At 33.9% G+C, this 25,602-nt stretch overlaps 1 protein-coding gene across 2 annotated transcripts in view; it reads right to left on the reverse strand.

Moving 5' to 3' along the window:
* Positions 1-508: 508 nt before the first annotated feature.
* Positions 509-25,602, reverse strand: part of WASL (WASP like actin nucleation promoting factor) — a 70,768-nt gene continuing 45,674 nt past the window's right edge. The window contains exons 6-12 of one of the 2 annotated variants that reach the window (XM_058297307.2): positions 22,475-22,643; positions 21,734-21,776; positions 20,106-20,259; positions 18,377-18,394; positions 14,770-15,290; positions 11,269-11,377; positions 509-3,063 (exon numbers count right to left, since the gene is read on the reverse strand). In XM_058297307.2, coding sequence (XP_058153290.1) covers positions 3,002-3,063; positions 11,269-11,377; positions 14,770-15,290; positions 18,377-18,394; positions 20,106-20,259; positions 21,734-21,776; positions 22,475-22,643 — 1,076 coding nt within the window. In that variant the 3' untranslated portion in view covers positions 509-3,001. The remainder of the gene's footprint in view (positions 3,064-11,268; positions 11,378-14,769; positions 15,291-18,376; positions 18,395-20,105; positions 20,260-21,733; positions 21,777-22,474; positions 22,644-25,602) is intronic. The other variant, XM_058297308.2, reaches the window with a different exon arrangement.

Here is a 25,602-nt window from a genome sequence, read left to right on the forward strand (position 1 = left end):
GTATACTCTAACTCTCAGGGTACGCAATCTGCTGAAAATGTCATTGCTATGTACCCTTTACTATATTCAGTTTGAAAAATTTTACCTATTTTAATCTCTTTTTTTTTTTTAAGATTTATTTATTTATTTAATTTCCCCCCCTCCCCTGGTTGTCTGTTCTTGGTGTCTATTTGCTGCGTCTTGTTTCTTTGTCCGCTTCTGTTATCGTCAGCGGCACGGGAAGTGTGGGCGGCGCCATTCCTGGGCAGGCTGCTCTTTCTTTTCACGCTGGGCGGCTCTCCTCACGGGTACACTCCTTGCGCGTGGCGCGGGGACACCCTTGCGTGGCACGGCACTCCTTGCGCGCATCAGCACTGCGCATGGCCAGCTCCACACGGGTCAAGGAGGCTCGGGATTTGAACCGCGGACCTCCCATGTGGTAGACGGACGCCCTAACCACTGGGCCAAAGTCCGTTTCCCCCTATTTTAATCTCTTAACAATAAACACATAAAACACTATTTTACACTATTTAGGTCAAATTAATTTTATTATGCTCCATGATGAATTGCCACCAGTGCAACATCCTATTCACAATACATTTCAAAAAAATTCACATACTAAACAAAATTTCAATTGATAAATGGAAATGATTGAAAGTCTTTATGAATCTCATACATACAATATGTGGCTAGCTGAAATTGTCTATCACATAGCATTTAGATATAAAAAGCCCCGCCCCATGCTAGTTTGTTAAATGCGAAGGCTATCAGACAATTATTAAACTGGAATATAGCTGGGAGACTTTCAGATGATGCACAGGTATAGTGCTGCCCACAGTGCAAAATGTAGAGGACTGAAACATGCAACCTTTACATCTCACTTGAAAGCACATTTAGTCTTTATGCCTGGACTGAACTCACTGCTGTCTTTGAACCAGTAGTAACAGACTTTATGCAAGAACCAAAATCTCTCTTTCTTTAAGAAAAAGAATAAACTCATATTATTTTTCGCAAATTTTACATCCATCTTACAGGTTTAAAATTATGTTTCCAACCCAGAGAATTTATATCTTCTGCTCAGAGCAGCTCCTGATAAATATTTATCATACACAGGTTAGCTGGAAAATTCCGAATTTGCTGGCCAAAAGTTAAAAGAAAACTTATATTGACATTACCAGAGAATTTTAAATGTTTTTTTTTATACTGTCAAAAAGAAAAAGGAAAATGTTATTTAAAATAATTATAATGTTCTATTTATCATTTGCACAAATTCCAGCCTCTTCCCCACCAGACTCCCAGAGCTCAAGCCACAGTAAAAATGAAAGCAGAAAAAAGTTTCTAGCAGTAGAGGGCACTGTTTCTGCAAGAAACAAAAAGTCTAGAATCTTTCCCATGTGCTTAAATTATTCCTGCAAGGAAGATAACATTCTTTGAATAACTTAACTATTTTACGGCACCACTTACTGCTTTTAGCAACAAAACTTTTAAATTATTTCTTATGATAACTAGATGCATGATCACTAGAGATTATGTGATAAACTGGTTAAAAGTCAAGCCATATCTTGCAGGTCCAGCCTGTCAAGATCTTGCCAATACTAGATTTTGGACGGCCGGTAAGATCTAATAGCTTAATTTTTACTTGGATATTTGACTATAGCAATGAAATACATTTGGAACTACATTCTGCATATGACTCAATGTGAGAAAAATATGCACAATTAAATCAGATCATTTTCTACCTAATATTTTAAATAGGTAGGTATGATAATTAGCACTATAAATATGAAACAACCATCTTTAGGCATATTAGTGTATTGTAGAGAGGCAAGGAAACCCTAATTTTAACACACCATTTAGTATGCACAACAAATGTGCAGGATGAAAAATTTTATTAAAAAAAAATACTATCATTCATTTATGTGTTTACAGAAATTTGACATTAGGACCACCAATCTTTTAAGAAAAATATAACCTTCAACCTGACATTTGACAAAAACCTTGAGAAATTATTAAAATAGAAAATTAAGTTCTGCCTTATAATGTATACATTTGCTAATTTTCTAGATTATATTTTTATGGCTGGTATTTCTGAATATCTCAACCCATACAAACTGCAAAATAAGAATACTTAATTCCACATTATTTTTATGATTTTCTGATTTTTATAGTACATTTAACCAAATACTGGAGTAACCATAATATATAGCCAGCCCCTCATCCAATGTAGAACAAAATATTCTCCATATCCCCCCAAACTCTAACAATTAAGTAACACTTCTGTTTCAGAATAATAATATATATATAGCCAAAAAAGAGGCTGCCACATTTGCTACAGCATAAAAATAACCTTGGTTAAGAACAGGTATGTAAGGGCTCCTTATGATTCCAGCCTCCAAATACCACTGACAGTAACAGGCAGTATTGCTGTAAGAGGTGTGTTACTGATGCTCTTGGTGAGCATCTCTGTAGTGATTTTATGTAGAGCATATTGCTAAAATTTGAGAAATCGCATCAGTGTAGTGATGTCTAGAGAACTGTGCAATGTATCAGTTTCAACATTCATATAGCATGGTATTCAAAATGAAGGGGCTAAATAAGGTTTGCATTGCTTAAAAAAGAATGTAGTGCTATACTATTTTAATAAGAAAATTTAGGTACAGAAAAAGTAGGGTATGAAAATAGTGTTTTCCTTCTGGCATTATAACTAAATTACATTAAGGTTTTTGTCAGTCTCACACATAATATTTAAACTCCCTTGTTGATGGAATGAAAATATTCACAAATAAAGTGAGCATCCTGGTGTAAGCTTGCACACAATAATAGGGAGTAGTTTTGTAGAGGATTATGACAAACCTTTACAGATTAAATGAGGTATTGCACAGATTAATTAAAAAAAAGCAAAAAAGGCAACAAAAATATACAGCAAATTGGTAGAACATTTACATGATAATTTTACAGAATCCATAGACAGAAAGTAGTGTTTAGTATTTCACCTTAAAAAATATATATATAATATATGTTATCAGTCTTCCCATTCATCATCATCCTCAAAATCTTCTTCATCATCTTCATCCTCATCTTCATCTAGAAGAAAATAAACAAGACAAAAATTTAAAACATATGTATAAATAAAATTAGTTCTTGGAGTACATCTCCAATTACTTAACTCCTGAAATAGAAACCATTTGTTTCCTGGAGGTTTCTAGTTACTTAAGATAGTATAAAATTAATCTAATGAAATAGATCTAAAGAATGTGACTGACGATGAATTGAATATGAGTAGAGAAGTCAGAAGACTTGGGTTTTAGACTCTTAGTATCTATGTAACAAGTTACAACCTATTTTTTTATTTAAAAATTTTTTAAAATATTTTTCTTCCCCCCCCACCCTGCTGTTATTGCTGTCTGTGTCCATTTGCTATGTAATCTTCTGTATCTATTGCACTTTTTGTCTTCTCTTCTCATCTTTCTCCTCTAGGATTCGTGGTGATTTGATCTTGGGGACCTCTGATGTGGAGAGAGGTTCCCTGTCAATTGTGCCACCTCAGTTCCTGGTCTCTGCTGTGCTTCACCTTGATTCTCCACTTCGACTCTCTTTTGTAGGTTATCATCTTGCTGCATGACTCACTTGTGCAGGTACTGGTGCACTGCACAGGCACTCAGCTACACGTGTGGGCACTTGGCTCACCACACAGGCACTGGCTCACCATGCGGGCATTTGCATATGCACTTGGCTTATTGTGCCGGTATGCAGCTCACTGTGTAGGCACTCGGTTTACCGCACGGGCACTCAGCTCACCGTGCAGACACTCGGCTTGCCACACAGGCACTGGCTCACCGTGCAGGCATGCTTTCTCTTCTTTTTCACCAGGAGGCCCCAGGGATTGAACCCGGGTCCTCCCGTATGGTAGGCAGAGGCCCTATCACTTGAGCCACATCCACTTTCCCTGAATGTTTCTTAATGTGTGAAGTCAAATGTGGGTTGGCCTGAGTTTTAGACTCAAATAATGCAAATAACTTTTTCTAGTATTCTTTACAAAGATTCTCAAATTAAAAACGTATAAATTTTCTTTCCCCATCTTCTCTCCTTTCAACCTAGTCTTCCCCATTTATAGTAATGCAATCACCATCCTCCCAGGTAATTAAGACAAAAACCTAGAAATTATTACTGATTCCTCTTTTTCTACCGTCTTCCACATCCAATCCATCATGTTGGGCCCATTTCACAACCTTCCACTACTACTTCCCTCACTGCCATCAAATCTTGCTTGGATTACTGTAAGTCTAATGGAGTTATATTATCTAAGTTCTAAGTTACTACCCTTTTGAACGTCCTCCAGTGGCTGCAATCTGCTACTTGAATAAAATCTGACATGTTATCTCATGTTATAATAACCCTACATGACTTATTCCAGATACTGTCTACGTTTTAATGCCCTCTCCTTCAATTCACTCTAGTAACATGGCCTTCTTTCTGTATCTCAAACATGGCAAGCATATTCTTGCTTTAGAGTTTTGCAGTAGCTATTCCTTCTTTCTGGCTGATTCTGTCTTATCACCTAGGTCCCACTCAAGTATCACCTCCTTAGAGGCTTTTTCCTGACCATTCTATGTAAAGTGTAACCCTCTTCTGCAATCAGTAACTCTCTACCCCATTTGATTTTCCTTATAACATTCAACACTAACTAAACACTTTTTTGTTGTTTACAGATTTATTGTCTTTCCACTACAATATAAACTTCATGACCGAAGGGTCTTTGTCGGTCTTACTTGCCACTGGATCTCCAGCACTGGAACAATGCCAAGTTCACAGAAGCTCAAAATATATTTGTCGAGTGAATGAATAAACATTTAGATATCATCATACTTCTGTATGTATACTTCTGTAGTATACCAACTTTCCAAAATTACTAACCTTTAAAAATATATATATATATACACACACACACATGCACACATATATCATAAAACCTATGAAGGCCAACTTTGTAAAGTAAAACAGGACATAGCAAATGCACTTGATAATGCTAGGGTAAATAACCAAAAGGAAATAAGTAAATAGCACACTTGTGGGCTAGCTGTATAGGACACATACACATAACAATCTTTCCCTTCCATTTCCCTCCTATAAAACAGATTCCATATAAGTTTGAAGGTTTCTATAAAGGAGTGCTTGAGCACTAGTATTAGAACATGCAAATCAACAGAAACCATGGAAATACAAAGATACCTTCCCTTGGCCCCAAGTTAAAGTTTTACTTTTATAATAATTATAATTTTTATTTAATTAAGTCTGGTGGTCAGCTCTAAATGGTTACAGAATTTATTTGAAAAGAAGTTCATCGGACTCCACGTAAACCTCTGGGTCCATGTTAACCCCTGGGTTTATTCTTATAGTAAGACAAAGAAGAGTACAAGTTGCTAACCAAAGCCTGTGCTAGACATATTTTCAGTACTCACACTGATGAAGGTGTCAAGAACAACCAACTATGCTGACATTTATAGAGTGACAAAAGATAGGACTCTATCAGCATCCAGGGTGGGAAGGAAAAAGTAGCTAATAATCTTACCATCAAGTACTTCCCACATGAATAATAGTTAAAAGAAATGGTTCAAAAAATAAGTAAAAAACTATATTTATTATATCAATGTGGCTATTATATAATGTTATTTCCTTTTTAAAGAATTTAACATAGGGCAGTATTTAGCAGAACCCATAGATATCAAAACAGAGTAAACGCTTTCTCCTAATCACATATTTCATATAAATTTTACATTTCCCTCATCTTATCAGAATGAGGATCTTTTACTTATTCTTTTTACTGTCAAAAGCTATCAAGATTTGTCCCCTAAGCATGTTGAGTTTTCCATATCTGAAGTTACCTTTAAATTTTTTTTCCCTTTCACTATTCAACCCAAACTGAATGGTGCTTAAGTCACTTTGAGCTTACTCTTGACAACCTATTCTTTTACAATTTCAAGAATTTTGCCACGTGGACTGACAATTCTCCACTCCTGGATCAATTCAATAATGTTCTCATATGTACCAGTTGCTGTACTAATTCAGTCACACATTATTGGTGACTGTCTTTCCTGCCCTCAAGTGCCCTAAGTAGTATAGAGAAGATGTATAAATGGATAAAAAGGGACTTACTACTTATTTCAAAGTACCGCTAAATATTATGTGACACCTGCCCAAGTCGTGAAAGTGGCCCTCTTAAGTGCAGTGAGAAAATGTACTACCAACACTTACCAATTTAAGCAATGCCTTTTTTTTTTTTTTTTTTTTACAGTAGTTCAGTTGATTTCTTAGTACCAAACCGGTCAGAAAGTCGTGTTTTTCACAAGGAAAACTTAGCCACTTGCATTACTGAATAATGTAAACTAGATGAGTATTTTCTAAATATTCAGAGAAGTAAAAAAAATACAAAGAAAAACCCAAAACAACAAAATCCAAAAAACAAACCTAGAAAAACAAAGGCTCCTTTAATCACTGCCTTTAAGATGTAAAAAATACAAATGATATATTTTTCAGACCCCAATTCCCAGTGACAGCCAGGACATCATAAACACTAAGCCAGGGTAGTGGTTCAATTACTCAGCTTTCATTTTCACCTTCCTAGTCTCTTTGGAATCCTCTGATACTGGTCTTTCAAGGTTACTAATGACCTATCATTGATACATCCAAAGTCTAATTCCCTGTCCTTATCTGTCTTGACCTATCAAAAGCATTTGGTCCACATAGTCACCCATCTTCCTTCAAACATTTTCTTCATTTGGCTTCAAAGATACCACATTCGCCAGCCCTCAGAACTTAGACCTATCTACATTCACCTCCTTGCTGATCTCATCTAATTCTATAACTTTGGAACTATATATATATCCTAATGACATACAAATTTATACCAACAGACTCATAATTGAATGCCTACTCAGTATATTCACTTACGTTTTTAATAATATCTCAAATTTAATATGTCCAAAACAAAACTCCTAATCTTTCCTCTCAAACTTGCTTCTCCTATATCTTCCCCCTTGGAGGAAAGATAGTAATATCAGCAAAAATGGAACCGTAGAGACCTTGGGGTGGTCCTTCCCCCAAAACACTGAAAACCTTGGCAAAAACTATCATAATCAACCTTATCAGACTCTGGAAAATAGCCAAAGGTTTACAACAACGAAATGAATGCTTAGTCAGAAGAAAAGCCACTGACAGGTGTTAGGAGAGCTTACTGGCATTTTAATTTACCTTAGCCTCACCCCCTCTGCAATGTGGCAGCAGTCTTGAACACGGCAGCCCACATTCCTGGTGCGGAGATAGCACAGCAGAATTTATTCCCAAGAAAGAAATTCTATTTGTCTACTTTGACCTGAGTGGGGTTTCCCTCAAGGACTTCCAGAAGACAAAGTTACATTTGTTTCACCTCACTTGGAGCTCTATCAGGGTGGAGAGGCTACATGATCCTTGGAAAAAAAAAAAAAGCAAGCAAGCAAGCCAAATGTAAAAATTGCTCTGCTGCCTGGGACAAAAAAAACATTAGTTGGAGCAAACAATAGATATGCAGAAAGCTTGGGAGGAGAAGTTGCAAGAAAGATTTTTTTTTGGAGGAATGGGGGCTTTAAAAAGTTACTGTGTATGAAGAAAGTCACATGCATGCATGCTCAGGGCAGGACTTGTGCACAAAAAACATTGAGAAAACTGTAAGCTTTCACCTCTGGCTGGTTGTCAAGGTTGGCCTGGCTAAGTGTTGAAAGTGTATCTCAACACAGAGTCAATCTGTAAAGGCCTAGAGAGCACTTTTGCTCCCCCTCCTCCTTTTCTTTTGTACACTGTAGAATTCAAAATGTCCAGTTTCCAACCAAAACTTATGAAGCATGCAAAGAAATAAGAAACAACATTCACAGGAAAGAAAAAAAGAGCAGAAACTATCCCCGAGGAAGTACAGAAAATGGACTTACTAGACAAGGACTTTAAATCAGAAGAAACTCATGGACAAAAAAACTAAAATAAATCAGGAGAATAATGTTTCAACAAGTAGAGTCTATCAATAAAGAGAAATTTAAAAAGAACCAAATTTTAGCACTAAAAAGTACAATAATAAAGGAAAAAAAAATCACTTAGTGATTTTCAAAATCACTGTTTGAGCAGACAGAAGAAAGACAACTAGATAGGTCAAACGAAATTATCCAGTCTGAGGAACATAAAGAAAATAGAATGAAGAAAAAAGAACAGAGCTTAGAAGACTTGTGGGACACCATCACCATACCAACAAACTCAAAATAGGAGTGCCAGATGGAGAGAAAAGAGAAAGGGGCACAGAGAATATTTAAAGAAATAATGGTTAGGAGCTTCCCAAATTTGACAAACCACATAAATTTACACATCCAAGAACCTCAAAGACCTGTAAGTAGGATAAACTCAGAGATCCACATTGAGTTACAATCTTATCAAACTATGTAATCAAACTGCTGAAAACTGCTGAAAGCAGCAAGAGGGAAGCACAATTTATTATATAATAGGAATTCTCAGTAAGATGAACAGTCTCTCATCAGAAACCATGGAGGACAGAAGACAGATGACATTTAAAATGCTAAAGAAAAACTGTCAACTAAGAACTCTATGTCCAGCAAAACTATCTTTCAAAAATGAAAACTTAACCAGATAACCAAAAGCTGAGGAAGTTCATCATTGGTAAGCCTGACCTACAAGAAATACTAAAGGCAGTTCTTCAGGCTGAAATCAAAGAATGCTAGGCAGTAACTCAAAACCATATAAAGTAATTAACAATACTGATAAAGGTCCATAGGTAGTATAAAAGCCAGTATTCATGTATTTTTGGTTTGTAACTCCTCTTATTTTGTTACACGGTTTATCAAAAATGCCTATAAACAATAATTATAAATCTATCTTAATGGGCACACATGTATAAAGAGATAATCTGTGATAATAACAATATAAAGGGCTGGTAGGACAGAGATATATAGAAAAAGAGTTATTGTATACTACTGGAACAAGTTGGTATTAATTTAAATGAGGTTAATAAGTTTAAGATAGTGACTGTAATCCCCAAGGTACTGGCAAGAAAATATCTGTCTTCCCTCTCTCCATTAATGAAAATTCCCCCCTTCCAGTTGTGCAGGTCAAAGGCTTTGTTGTCATCCTGCAAGCCTCTCTTCCAAACCTCACTTCTAATCCATTAGCAAACCCCAAGATCTCCATGTTCAAAATATAATTAGTATCAAATGACTTCTCACTGTTACTGTCAACCTAGTTCAAGCTTCCATCATTTCTTGGAATGGATAATTGTAACAGCCTCCTAACTGATGTCACTCACTTTCACCCCTGCTCACTTTAATATATACTCAATATCGCAATCAAAAAGGTCCTGTTAAATTATAAGTCATATCATGTCACTCCTCCACTCAGAACCCGCCAATGACTTTGTAGCATACTGAACAGTAAAAACCAATATTCATTCAATGGCCTACAAGGCCTTACCAGTGATTCTCCACTACTTTTTTTTTAAGATTTTTAAATTTTATTTAATCCCCCCTTGCTGCTTGTCCCTTTCTTTGTTGTCTCTTCTCTGTGTCCATTCGCTGTGCATTTTTTCTGTATCTGCTTGTTTCCCTTTGTTGTGTCATCTTGCTGTGCCAGCTCTCCATGGTGTGTGGGCTGTCAGCTCTCAAAGGCGAATGGGTCAGCTTGCCTTCACAAGGAGGCCGTGGGATGCGAACCAGGGCCTCCTATATGGTAGATGGGAGCCCAACTGATTGGGCCACAGCCATTTTCCCTCTACTATTTCTTAATTTTCATCTGATACTACTCTTTCCCTCCCTCACTCTGCTCCAGCCATACTGGCCTCTTGAGCACATTCCTCAATCTCAGGGACCTTGCACTTGTTTTTCTCCCACCTGAATATACCTTCCCAGTTTTCTACATGGCTCACTCCCTGAACTTCTGGTCTTTTCTCAAATGTTGCCTCCGTGAAGCCTCCATATATCATCCTATTACAAACTGAACCTCCCCTGCCATAGCCTGTAACTCCTTTTATCTCCCTTTCTTGCTTAATTTTTGTCCTTAGCATTTATCACTATTTAACATATTAACTATTTTTCTAATTTATTTTGCTTATGGTGTATCTCTCTCCCACTAGAATGCATGATGAAGGCACAGATTTTTGTTGTTTTTTAATTTATCATTATTAAAAAACAATACCTGTAGAATGGATTAGCTTATTCTATATTTGTAACATATACTATGTAAGGGAAATACATGCTATTCAAGGATTGTGGATACCAACACCCTCACAGATAAAGGGAAAAAAACCCCACAACTTTTGTTGAGCACCTACTATGTGCTAGTAAATCTGCTGGTTAATTACATATTATTCTATTTGATCATCAAATTGATCATATGATTTAAGACTTCTCTCCACGAAATAAGAAAATTGAAGTTTAAAGATATTAAATAATAGGCCTAAAACCCAAGATCTGATTTTAATACTACAAGTTGGAGAAGTTCTTTAGTAAACCGCAACCATCATATCAGTAAAACCCATATTCTTCCTCTTTCTTAGAAGGAACATTTATTTCATTCGCAAGGCAGTATGTATGTGTTTTAATAAATTCAGAATAGATATCAGTTAATTCAACTTTTTAGAGAAAATACTAAAAAAGAAAAAAACTTTAGGATTAACAAATTCCAGAAATAATGGAAAATATCTAATTTCTTAATTCTAACTCTTAACAGTATCAGGGAAATTCTCTGAATTTCTTATGTCATAGGAATGAGATCGATCCAGAAATCTCAAGCCTTGCTTACAGTTTGATTGGCATGGATTCTATTAGTATTTCTAAGTGCTGGAAATAAGACTGCCATTTTCCAAAGTTGTTCTTTCAACAAGTTCCAATTTTCTTATTTGTTACCTGGAGAAAACTCATAAATCAATGATCGATGTGAGGAATAAAGAAAGTAATATGTAATTAACCAGCAGATTTCCTAGCACATAGTAGGTGCTCAGTAAACATTATTTTTACTTTCTTTCTTTGAGTGGGTGTGGGTATCTAGGATCCTTGAAATACAAGTTATTAGTACTGTGGCATACTAGCATCCACATTGTTTCAGATAGATTAATCACATAAGCAACAACTTTAAATAAGCCCAGAATTCACACAATAAATTACTCAGTTAGCAGAGAGAAAGCTATGCAAAGACTAAGTCATTAAAAAAAAAGAAAAATAAGAGCTGAAATTTATTAAATATATGCATATATATATGTAAATATACCTGAAGAATGAATGGCTTTGCTCCTTTTCTGCATCACTTCCATTAATGCACCCACAATTCCTGAAGTAGGTGCAGGTGTTGGTGGTGTAGACTCTTGGCCATCAGATACCTTGGAAAAGAAAGTAACAAATCTGAGTAATAAATACTTAACAATGAATCTTTGTCTCCTGAAAGCCTTACTTTCTTGGATTCACTTATTATTTAAAAAGAAAAGAAAAAGCAAAGCAAGCAAGCAACCCCAGAGCAGGATTAACTAAATTAGGACAAAACAAACTGGTGCCTTAAAAGAATTATTCAAGAAATATTTCTTCTCCATCCTAATATATAAGCCATAAGCACACTTCCCAATTGATGGTTACATTTAGATAACAATCAAAGTCTTTTATAATAATACTTGCCCTTGAATCTGGGGTACTTCTGTTCATTCAAGTACACAAAGCAGTAGATGAAGAAGCTTTAAAACTATTATCAAGGGACATTATGTTATAACCTAGGGTAATATTTAGATGATTGTTAGCTGTTAGATAGGAAGCACACTTAAGATCTCTAGGAGTAACTGAAGAGATTCATTTTCTCTTAGAAGAACTCAGCTTTACCCATAAGCTTTAGATCTTTGAATGTTATAGTCATAATGCATGTTATAAAGACATAACTAATATATGTATATTATATTTCAAAATGAACCTCCCCTCTCACTGATAACTTTCCTTTAATGAGATCCATTAGGTAACTTTCAAAATGTACTTCCCTCACAAGCAACTATCCTTTTAGCAAAGCACTTCTGTCTGCCAAAGTACATTCAGAAAAAAAAGTTAGTATCAAAGGCTCTCATTAAAATCCAATTTCTCAGAATGATAGCCTATACAAAACTATCTTTGATTCTAAGGAATACAGGAGATCTGTAGGGGACAGGAAAAAATACATAATTTAGAAACTACTATCCTAAGTACTTTGACCAAAATAGTAGTTGTTTTATATATTCATTTGTTAATGAATTTGGAGTTATTTTATGCAGGAAATAATAGTATAATTAAAGGTTAAATGGTACACCTGTACTAAATAATTATACAAGTTATAAAATATATGTATTTATATATACTTATGCATATTTACTTTAAAATTCTAAATCATTTTTCAAAGAAAAATTATTTTATTAGGTCAAACTTTTCATTTTGATCTTTATAACTCTTCCCTATTATTTCTTCTCTCTCTGGCCTAGACACTTAAAAAAAATTCAAATCTCTTCCCCTAAGATACACACTTACACATTAGCATTCAGGTTGTTATGGATTGTATATTAACTATTGCTGGTATAGAAGTATCACCAAATAAAGGAGATAACAGAAACAGTTTCAGAGCTTTAAATTTCAGCATGAGGCTCTCAAAGAAATTTAAGAACAGCTAGGGGAAACATTTACACTACCTTCGAGCAATCTGATAATACAAAAAGCAGGAATAAAATACTGTCATCAAACACATTTTTAAAGTACATACTTAGACATGGTACTATTTGAGATACTAAAAACATACAATATAAAATATATGTAAATGAATACTTATATACACCCCCTCTAGGTCTTTAAAGTAATGCTGTGGTTTTATGTCAGTCATGTTCATCACAGAATAAATTCATGATTTATATAGAAAATTGAAAGAAACATGGTCAGAGAAATTTCAACCATAGAATGGGTATTTTAAAAAATAAAGTAAAATCATGGCCTTAAGTCAGACACAGAACATGCCAATATATTGCTGAGTATGCCCTCAATGAAAACAGCCTGAATACAATAAGAAAGAAAGTGATTTTTCAGGATAAAAATGACTTCAGAGAATAATTTACAGGGTTTTTTGGGGTGGGGTGGGGTTGGGTTGTTGTGGGGTAATTGGGACGGGAAGGAGTGATGGAGAGGATAAACAGGAAATTTAATTCACTAACTTTTTAAGTTAAGAGGAAAGAACTTATTCATTAAAAATAAAATACTTTCTTATTATGGCTAAGAGAAAAGATGGCTGCACAGAAGAGAGGAAATAGGTTGGGAAAGGAAGGCATGGAAATGAGAGGAATACAGATTCTAAGTTTAAAGTTAACTGAAAGTAATCTATTAAAGCCAATTATTCACCTGGGCTATGGCCATTCTGACATTAATTCTCCCCACTAACTACTATTCACAGCTCTAAATGGAAGGGAAGCAGCAGAGATGATTGCTTACAGGCTGGTCTAAGAGCCATTCTGAATACATGTCAAGAAAAGATCTAGATATGGTTTGAATATCAAGTTTCTTAAATTTGTGCTATGCTAATGTTTAAATGTTTTAAGTTGTGCTTCCTATCCATTACTTTCCTCCCAGCCAAAGCTTCTGAGATCTAAAAGGTTACTGTAATTCCTAATATCACAAAAACATTTTCAATTAAAATCACCCTCTTTTACTTACATTCACCTCATAGAAAAATCTACCATCCATTATCATTCTGAAGTCCTACAGAACAAATATTCCTCTTGGAACTCAGAGACTACATATAAAAGCCCAGGCTCTAGGATAGAAGTTGGTAAAGTAAGACCCACAGGCCAAATCCAGCCTCCCCCTTTTCTTATTTAACTCTGAAAGCTAAGAATCGTTTTTACATTTTTAAGTGGTTGTAACAAAAGTAAAGGAAGGATATTTTATGACATAAAATGACATGAAAACCAAACTTCAGTGTGTTTAAATAAAGGTTTTATTAGAACATAATCATTTATATATTGTCTATGGCTCCTTTTGCAGTACAAACAGCAGTGTTGAGTAGTTCTCACAGAAGACTGTATGTCCTACAAGTCTGAAATACATACTATCTGGTCCTTTATCAAAAAACGTTTGCTGACATTGCTCTATAAGATTAAAGGATCACCTCATCCAATTCAGAGAATCCAAAATTATCTGCCATCACTCTCTGAAATTCTATTAGAAGTCTTTCAATCTTCTATAGAGTCTGATTCTCTAGTAATCTAAATTTCAGGCTATGGAAACTGTAGACTATGGTTTTGCTTTCATAAAGCTACTGGTTTGAATTTACCAAGTAATTCCAAATGGATACAAGTAGGACTATTTTTTTTTTCCTTCCCCATAGTTTAATAAAGATATTTCTTTAAAGTACCTTAAAAAAAAAAGTCTAGAGCAATGAATTGCAAATAGGCTGTAAAATTCCATTTATATGAAGTTCTGGAAGAGGCTAAACTAATGGATAGTGATAGAACTCAGATCAGTTGTTTCCAGAAGAACTGAGTGGAAAGAGGCATGTATCAACTTTCTGTGGTGATGGAATGCTCTACATTTTGATATAGAAATATGGGTCACTTGGGGATAGGCATTTACCGAAACTGAACTTCAAATCTGTGCATTTCATGGTATATAAAAATATTTTTTTAAAAATAGCAAAAAAGTAAATTTTTCAAAGATTTCTTTTATATTCCCTTAAAATTCCATTATGACAGGTGATCTAAAATTAAAAGAGCAGATTACTTACAGATTTCAGTTGAATACCCTGTCGTATCTGGTCTAAAAGTGCATCCCTTCCAGAGCAGGATACTGGCCGACTGTTCTGTTCCACTTTTTTCAGCTGGGCTCCCTCTCTAATTTGATCTAAAAGAGCTGCTTTACTTCCTGCAGGAGTTGGAGCTTGATGGTCACCTTCAGAAGGGAGGCCAGGGGGAGGAGGTGGCCCTGGAGGAGGCGGAGGTGGAGGCGGTGGAGGTGGTGTCACTGAACTGGCCACCAACAGAGGTGGAGGAGGTGGTGGAGGCCCTGAAGGTGCTGAGGAAGGTAAGGATGGAGGCGGGGGAGGGTACATCCTATTTGGTGGTGGTGGAGGGATCCCTACACCTGGCCTGGAAGGAGGTGGAGGTGGAGGTGCAGCTGTGGGAGCTCTTGAAGGTGGTGGAGGAGGAGCACCTCTTCCCCTGGCAGGAGGAGGGGGAGGGCCTGAACTATGTGGAGGAGGTGGGGGAGGAGGTGGCCCTCCTCTTGATGGTGGTGGAGGTGGTGGTGCTGAAATAAAAACAAAAAAAAAGGTATGTGTTTTCCCACTACAAATTAAAAAAGCAATTCACTTTAAATTAACATGCATAAAAACAAAATGAGGGGAAAAAGGCCTCATATATTTGTATTTTATTTTACAGAAATATGTGATAGATGATATTGCACAATTCTACTTGGGAATACTCAGCTTAAAGATCATCTTGTTTCTAGAAAAATATTAGCAGAAACAGTAAAATTAAGTTTAGGAATTGGCACCATTTCTAGTGGTAAGGGGAATAAACAGTTTTCTTGTTTATGTAATATATAATAACAAAAGTATAACAATGAAATTAAGCATGGTCAACAAGCATTATTTTACATTTTAATAAAAAATAACAGATATCTTCCTTCTTTAAAGAATCAAACATACTTCCTCATACAATTAAAATCCAGAATTAAATAACTAATATAGTACAACCCATCAAAATGTATTCACATTAATCTAAGATAAAATACAAATATACTGCTTTAAGAGATATACAGGGAGCAGATGTAGCTCAAATGGTTGAGTGCCTGCCTCCCACATGGGAGGTCATGGGCTTAGTTTCTAGTGCCTCCTGAAAAAACCAAACCAAACAAATGAAAAAAAAACCAACAGGAAAGTCTATGTGGCTCAGTGGTTGAGTGCTAGCTTCCCACATATGAGGTCCTGGGTTCAATCCCTGGCCCCTGGCACCTCAAAAAATAAAAATTAAAAAAAAAAAAAAAAATATATATATATATATATATGTATTTACACACACACACATACATAGAAACCATTATCACTTAATTTATGTTTGCATTTTTATTTTATAATATAATGTCCTAAATTTCCAAAAGATGATCACCAATTCTAGTAGTTCTAGTAGGGGCAGTAGGGGGACTGGCTGCTCCGCTGAAATGTTATTTATTTAGGAGACATGAACTGACCATTATACAAAATAAGTAAGACTTTCTATCCAGTGTGAGATTAAACTAAAGTTAAATACAGCATTATCATTATTCTGATAGTGATATTTCCATTCTCATTCTACTTTAAATTAAAATGGAAATTCAAAGCACAGCAATTTTAGAGACTAGATTGGGGAATAGGACTAAAATCTTAAAGTAGTAAATTCTATTTTTATTACATTTCTGGAGGCATGAATCTGCCAATAAGATGAACAAATTTACAAAAAAACAAAATTTGTCATCATTTCTCCTTTCACTTAATGATTGTATAGAAAAAATAACTGTTTTTAGGAGTAGAGAAATAACAACTATTTGTATTTACTGATACAAAGTCTACTATGGTACTGATGAATATTCCTATCAAATTTATACAAGTAAAAATATCTACCTTAATTACAAATAATAGGGCTTAGACATTCAGTAACACCATACCCATCAGAGAGGGAAAAAACCCTCATTTCGAAGGGAATAAAATGGTATCTTCTGATTTCATTTGGGACAATCAATGGCAATCATACTATAAAAATTTGCCATCAAGTATAATTATAAACTTTGGATGAAACATGCCAGAAAGGCCAATACTAACATGGTAATTATCTCCTGGCACACAAACATTTCAAATAGGAAACAATATACATCAGAAAGCATGAGAGTTATAACTACTTCGATACAGGTCATCACAGAAGGAAGCTCCTATTTATATACTTAAGGTATACTTGGATTTTGCAACTAAAGTTCTCCCAATTTTCTTACTGGATTCAAAACAAGGAGACTTAAAATTTGCTGAAAGCAAAGAGCTCCTTTTCTCACCTACGTTTTACAAGCAAAGTGGAAAACAAAACAGAGAATATGGCATTAATATGTATTATCTATACCCCCTGAATAAATCAGTCAATTAAACTCTATAAGCAGATATATAAACTTTGATTCTTTTCAGTTTTAGGTTTGTATCTCACATAGCAATGGTATTTATCTCTACCAGCTGGTTTTGGTTGTTATTCAACAGGAAAAGACCCAGACTATTCTTTTACACAGGGATTAAATAGTCAATCAAAGTGACTGGAAACTTCTCTATATTTTCTTGAAGAAAACATCTATTACCAAGTTTCAGTTTTATAGTTTGTTATGTCTACACAGGAAGGAAAGCATCCAAAGAGAAACCATTACACAGGTAACAATGTCAAAGAAATACAAAAGGAGAGCAAAGAACAGATGGCATGCTAGTTAGGTTTACATGCACAAAAATGTCTGCTAAGCAAACATCACACACCACTGTGAGAAAGTTTGATAGTCTACAGATTTTCAAAATTCTGAGTTACCACACACCAGATTCAGAATGACAACAGTATTTCTTAGATTTTTAGAAAAGAAATTAAGTGAAAAGTATGAAACAAAAAATTTAAACAAAAACTGGTCTTAATCTCAAAGCTTAGTTAAAATACGGACGCTCATTGAAAACCCTTGTCTTGATAGTGCTTGATATATTTAAAAATAATACATTATTTCAGATCATATTAATATTTGGTAGATACTCTTTAGATATTTATAGGAATTATAAGAGATTGTGAAATAATATATACATGATTTATACTTAAATGTATAGTACAGAATTTAAGAAAAAAATTTCAGCATTCTCATTAAGATGAAGCAAACAGAAAAATATTCAACATAAATTTAAATTTATGGAAATACTGACAACTCCCTGAATCTAGACATCTGTAGAAGTATCTGTTTATTTCTGGTTAGTTCACTTCTGTCCCAAATTGTGAAAAAATGTAAATATATTTTATAGATGTGGCTGAAATAATGCCAAGTGTGAAAAGCAATCACTAAAAATAGTAAGTAATAAAAATAAAGAAATGGTTGTGGGCAAGTGGTATGTTAAAGTCCACTGAATTTCAATAAACTTACCTAAACATAGATGACATTTTTAAGCTCTAACTCATATAGACATAAACTTTCTTTTTACTTTATCATCTAAATGACTAAAACATTAGTTTGAGGAGATGACAGAAAACCTTAATGGAAATTAGATTTGGAGTCAGGATATATGGACTCCAGAAAATAGACACATCACAGCATGCATAATTTAGAGTGTTGGGTCAAATATCCCACATACATACCACTCCATTGTGGTGGACCTACAGAACAGATTATTAGAGTTAATGGTCTTCAAACAATTTTCCCAGACACGAAGATATGTTCGAAATCACTTGTCTACTACTTTTTATAAACCTGATTTACATAATTTTGCAAAATCAATTTCAAGAGATTTGATTCAGTAGATTTTAGAAAGCATATTTTGCAAACAAATTCATAAATTTCTCCCTTTCTAATTTATTCTTTAGATTTCTGAATATTGATTTACATTATATGCTATGCCTAGAAAAATTTCCTCAAGAAATAATTTGTCTTTTACCCTTCCTTTAAAAAGAAAACTTATCTTTCACAAAATCATTCTTTGATGTCCAAATCTATACTATGAGTTAGGTTCCTAAATATAGTAAGAATTTAACTTTGTCCCAAAGCATGTTTTAATAAATACCTTTGTCTTTTTTCCTGTTTTAGGTAATTTAATTCAAGAAAGACTTTGCCTAATTTGATGTTTTAAAAGCAGCCAGAAAAAAAAGCACTAATAACAAAGTTTACATAAAAAACCCAATCAAATTAATACAGTCAACTGAGTTACAGATATTCGGGGTAAGAAGGCAGCATTATGGATAGTCCAATAATGTCAAGAGTAATTTGTAAACTTATAAAGTCAGAGACCTCAAAGAGACCTTGAGCTTCATTTGGCAGTGCAAGGTGAGTGGTAACAGTGGAGAAAATGATAGTCAAGGAACACACTAGAGTCCTTAAGATTTTCCATCATCTGCACACCAAATTAACTTTGACTGACATTAGGAACATTTTAAAACAACAATGGTGGTGTGGTCAAGATGTTTTTTTTACATAGTAAAATAAATTAGCATTGTGTTTCCACAACAGCAATTATGACCTTTTATTTGTTTACATATCTGTTTCCACACTGGACTATAAGGTAAAAGCAGAAACCATATTGTTTTCCACTTCTAAATATCCCAAGTACAGAAACCAGGACTTGGCATAATAATGTTTACTGAAGATATGGGTGATTGTATGAATGAGTAAATGAATCAATTAAAGATTAAACGACCATAAGCAATGAAAAAAGACACAGATAAGCCAAACATTGAATTTAAAATGTCAGTTAAAAAAAAAAAGAACACTTTGATAAGCTGGAGTATAGCTGCAACACTGTCTATTATGAGGTAAGATAAAACAAGGAAGAGGAAAAAGAAGTCCCAAAAGGATAAGGTGGCAAAGAGATAAGTTACATTACAAAATTCAGAGTCACTATTATCTGCAGTTTATTGTGATTCATACACAACTAAAATACAAGATGAAATATGAGATCTTAAAAGGTTGCAAATTGTCTATGCTTTCAGTTACTAAGACAAATTTTATATTTTATCCAAGAAAAGGTTTTGTACTTCATGATTATGAGATGATTTATATTATTCATATTCTGAAAATAATTATTGATTAGAAAGTGATTATATATAAAACATTTAGGCAAGTATATATTTTTTTATCCTAAAGTAGAACATCCAGCAGATTATCTATGAATTTTTATGGATTTAATATAAAGCCTTTTAATAATAAGCAAAATTTTGTCAAGTGTTCACATTCTGTGCTGAACTATTTACCCATAAATTCAAACATTCTGCTCATCAAGGAAGGTTTTATATGAATGTATATATATAGCTGTGTTCTACATTACTGACCTCAAAAGATTCAAAAGAAAAAATAGATCAGAATGCCTAAAGTTACCTTGCCTTCGTAGTTCATTTTTAACAGCTTCAACACCTCCTGTTTTTTCAATAAAGTCATATATAACTTTTGATGTTTCTCTGTCTTTTAGCTGTGCCTCTGAGATTCCACACATATCAAAAAGATTCTTCAATTCTGGATCCAAATTATTCAGCTACAACAGAAAAATAACTATAAAATCTATACCAATTAAAAAAATGTAAGTATGATAAATTTAAATTCTAATTTGTGTCCTTTATAAAATTATTTTCTATTAAGTTTATAAAGCTTTAATTTAGTTACATTATTTATGTGCTAACTAAACTTTCTGATAAAAAACATAAAAGCATAAATTTCATATTTTCCCCCCTTTTTAGTTCCCTACCTTCAAAAAAAGGGCATCTCATTGAGATTTTTACTAACCCAGTTATGTTTCAGGCATCTTCAGTATTCACCTATTCCACCTTGTCCTAAAAAAGGTTTAGGCATAATCACAAACATAACACACAAAAAAGTAAATTAGGGAAACGGATGTGGCTCAACCAATTTGGCTCCTGTCTACCATATAGGAGGTCCTGGGTTTGATGCCCAGGGCCTCCTGGTTAGGGCAAGCTGGCCCACACAATGAGCTGGCCCACGTGGAGTGCTGGCTCATGCTGGAATGCTGCCCTGCACAGGAATGCCCTCCTGTGTGGGAATGCCACCCAGCACGGGAAAGCCACCCTGCACAGGAGTGCCCGCCAATGGTGAGAGCTGGCACAGCAAGATGATGCAAAAAGAGACACAGGAGAGAAAAAAAGAAGACGTAGCAGAACAGGGAGCTTAGGTGGCGCAAGAGAGTAATCACCTCTTGCCCATTCCAGAAGGTCCCAGGATTGGTTCCCGGAGCTAGCTACCTAATGAGAATGCAAGCAGACACAGAAGAACACACAGCAAATGGACAGAGAGCAGACAACGGGGTGAATGAAGGCGGGGAGAAACAAATAAAATCTTTTAAAAAAAGTAAATTAATTTGGAAACAGAGTATCTTGTATATCACCTGGCACAAAGAGGGGCTCAATGTATATTTGTGGAGTTAAAATTATAGATATAACAAAAGTAACCAAAAGGATTTATTATGTCACTCATAAATATATTTCTCTTTAAAATAATTTTTCTAAACCCTGGTTATCTGTCAAATATGAAATGCATGCATGCAACTTAGGTCACTAAAATACAGATAAAATGTTAGAAATTTCTTACTGCCAACAGTTCTATAAATTAATGCATGATAAAAAAGTTTAATGAAAAATATCTCAATAATGCAAGAAATGGAGATTCAGAATTTGAACACAATACCTTCTAGTCATTTGGTATTTATTCCCTTGAAATTATCATTTATCATTTCTTCTCTTGGTTTTCAAAACACCAGGATTTTATTCATACAATATACAAAGCCAAGGATTAAAAAAAAGTTTGTCTTTAGAGAATTAACCATAAATGATAGAACAATACCACGGTTTCAATTTTGGTGGTATATATACTAAACAAAAGCACATTTAAACAAACACTAGAATTTCCAAAAATGAATAATCATAAAAATCCAATTAAAAGGCTATAATATTCTCACATATTTAGATACAATGCTTATGGCTTAAAAAGAAACTTACATCAAAGCCAGTATTTGGATCCCAACCAACATGTCCAATGTGTCTAAAATGGAAAACAGAAAAAATAGACCAAAGAATGCATTAAAGCACATTAAAAACATAATATATATAAAATCCAACCCACCTTTTGAATTTTTGGCTAGAACTAATAGTTCTCATAGATATAACCACATTCAGAGAAAAAACATGGACAAAGAGTCAGAAGAAGACTCTATACTTGGTTCTGATACTGAGTCTTAACATTTTTATATAATTGCTCTGAGTCCATTTTTTAACATCTGCTAACCTATCATAAGAATATGTGCATTAGATGTCTGAGAGGATGGGATTTCTGTAATCAGCAAATGAAATAATGTGTATGTTTGTAAAATGTCTTAGAAATAGAGGTTTGTTGTCTCTAGGCAATTACTAAATACTATATAAGAGAAAACTGAAAAATCATTTTTATGTCTAACAATTAGTTGAAGAAACAATTTGATCTAATTTTTCTTTTCTGACAGGTGGAAAGGTAAATAAACTGTTAAGATAAGCAAATTCACGAATGTTTAGTGAGCAATTACCTGAAAACAAAACAGAAAAAAACAAAAAAAACCCTACAACAAAGCCTACAACTAAAAGATATGCAAGTTATGAATGTAAGGGTCCTCTCAAAAGGAAAATAATTTTTTCTAACAAGTTAAAAAATCAAGAGCAATAATGAATAAGTCAAATGGAAAGACAAGGACAGAAGAACTGTCTTACTGGAAATTGCTTGGTGTTCCAATATCTGCCTTGGTTAGTCTTTTCTTTTTAGCTTTTCCTTTCTTCTTTTCTTTGGTATGAGAGATGTTATTGACTTGTGGACCATAAAATCTATTTGTTGTAATTTCTGGATTTTTTATGTCAACTGTTGCCATGGGTAGATTAGGGCCTGCAAATAAAGTCAAATAACATGAAAGGGAATTCAATTAAGTTAACAATTATAAATGATAGTAATTTATAATTTAAATATTATCTTCTTTCTGAACTAGGACTACTTCAATATAGTAAATTATTTAAATTTACATTTAAACCTACATGTTAAAATTTTATTTATAATGTGAAAAGTACTGTCTAAATTTCAAAAACCTATAATAAATTCTTAAAACTCCTTAAACAGATCTATTATTTCACTAAGTCTAATAAAGAATATGAACTTTCAACTAGAATTTAAATTCAATTGGTCTGATCCCTCAAATTTTGTCTATGCCTCACACCCAAAACAGTACTCAATGATAAGTGATATATTATATAATAATAAGAATCAAGAAAATGAAAGAAGTATCTACTTTATTTTAAATTTAACAAAGAAATTCTTATATTTTTGTTTCAATTTTATTAGTACATCAAGGAAAAGTAATAAAGTATTACTATCATTTTGCCAAAAGTAAACATATTTAAGTGTAGTAATGTTTTCCCCATCAATAGAGATGTATCTTGAATATCAGAAGTACAGAGGTCAAAATTTAAAATAGCAAAAATTTCAAAACCCTCATTTTCCACAGACAGCAACAGTAAAAATATCTGATACTAAAAAATATTATCAACATTTTTATATATAACACTAAATGTAGGGAAAAAAAGCTTGTTTTATAATTAACAAAAATGTTCTTGGTTTTAAAATCAGTCTAAATATAATGTAGTCTTAAAAATTCCTGGTAGATTTACCTAAGGGCAAACATGTTCCACAGAGATCCTATTTTAATATATAATTCTCTGATAATACCTCTTATCAGCCCAAATCCCTTTGGACTGATAACATTAATGACAATTTTTAAAATGTACAAAATATTATCATCCTTGTGCAGAAGAGTTCAAACAGCTGGCCCGAGGCTGCTTCCTTTAGAAAGGTCTGCTTGCAAGGGTGACCCTTGGATGCCTCTGGAAACCTGGATTTTGGGAAGGTCCCTACCATTCCTTGGTAAGGGCTCACTGGGCCACAAACAAAACTGCACAAACAAGGTGGTTTATGATGAAAATATGCTTTTATTCTGGGAATCTGGAATCTTGGTATTGGCACATGCTAGGCAGAGGATGTCAATGTGACTAGCCCCTGGTAAAAACTCTGGACAAGTCTCTAGTGAGCTCTCCTGAAGGTAGATAACATTGAACTGTGCTGTCACAGTTCACTGAAGGAGGAATTAATTGCATCCTGTGACTCCCCTAGGAGAAGACTCTTAAAAGCTTGTATGTGGTTTTTTTCTGGACTTCACCCCATGTAACTTTTTTCCCTTTACAGATTTTGCTTTATATACTTTTACTGTAATAAATCTTACCCATGAGTACAACTTTATGCTAAGTCCTATGAGTCCTCCTAGTAAATCATCAACCCTGGGGGGTGGCCTTGATGAATCCCAATAAAATCAGAGTGGCAAAGAGAAATCCTCAGAAATTATAGGTTAATGCATATTAGATATCATTAAATATCAATATGATCACAGTCCTTTGTGCTAAAAACCTCAAACATACCATATTCACTAAAGTTATCTCTCTTTAAAAAAGTGTTTATACACATGGGTAAATTATTTGTAACCCATCCTCTCCCTCTCTGCCCTAATAATAAAGATGAAATATAGCTATAATAAAATTATGACTGCTATCTGTTACTTTATTGGTCAAGTAAGCTAACTGGAAAAAATGTGTATCTTTAATGTCACCAAAATTCAGCTATTATCTCTTGATATTAAAAGTTTAACTTTTATATAAACACAAAAGTTTTATTTATAGTTTACTAAAATTAATTCCACAAGAAGTTGCTAATATTGACAGAAATAAATTCTTCTTGGAAAAATGAAACTAATGAATAATATGGATAAAATCATTAGAAACCAATTCAGGGTCAAAGAATAAGCTGAAAATGATTGGATCAAGAAGTGAAGGTTATTGAAACAATATATAATGACTTAAAATGTTGATTAAATAGTAGATCTGGACTGTCATAGTTGTTCAGATAACAGATTTCTGGGTCTACCATAGTTTCACAAAATAAGAGACTTATTGAGAATATCCAGATATAGGATCATACCTTCATACACTTATCTACTGATCTGTTTTACTTCTCATTTTCCCCTTTCTGCTCTCTCTCTTCTTAAAACGCAGGTTTATCAATCAGTATCAATAATAATATGCTCCAAAATAAGATGCTTCAGTTTACTGCTTACTCTCATCTTTATACTTAATAGAACTTAAGAAGTGACTTAAGACATTTATGAGTATCACAGTTAGGCACTCTCTTTACACCTATTACCCTTTCTGAAATAGGTTTCTAAATAGCAACTCTAAGGGAATTCACCATTTAAAAACAACAAAGCCAACCTTACTCTTTAGGAGAAAACAAGAGGAAGAATATTTCTGTGCTGCTTTAGCTTACATAAAAGCAATTTATTATACTACAGATGATCTAAATGGCAAGAGAATTAGGTAAAGTTAAGTTTAAAGATTTAAATTATCCATGCCAGTATATTCTTGTCTGGGCAATAACAAAGTTAATGTTCTTGTAAGCCTGATTCATGACTCACTAGAAAAAGTAACTATCTGTCCCTGAAGAAGGTTCAAGAATGAAGAGGACAGGAACAAAATATAAGCAGTATGTGGAATGAATAACAAAGTTTAACTCACACTATAGAAAAAAAATCAGGCATGAATATATTATGTTTCTGCCAAACATTCACAATGCCCTAGCACTATATTTAGAGTTATTATAGATTAATTTTATTAGTACTGGTTAAAACATTATTTAAATAAGTCTATTTTAGAAAACCCAGATGATATAAATATATATAAAATTAGCATAAGATGGGAAATTAAAAATTTCTTTCTAAAGCTATCATGTTATAGATGAAGAAAACTAA

The sequence above is a fragment of the Dasypus novemcinctus genome, chromosome 5, assembly GCF_030445035.2.
Source record: "Dasypus novemcinctus isolate mDasNov1 chromosome 5, mDasNov1.1.hap2, whole genome shotgun sequence".
Classification (NCBI taxonomy): Eukaryota; Metazoa; Chordata; class Mammalia; order Cingulata; family Dasypodidae; genus Dasypus; species Dasypus novemcinctus.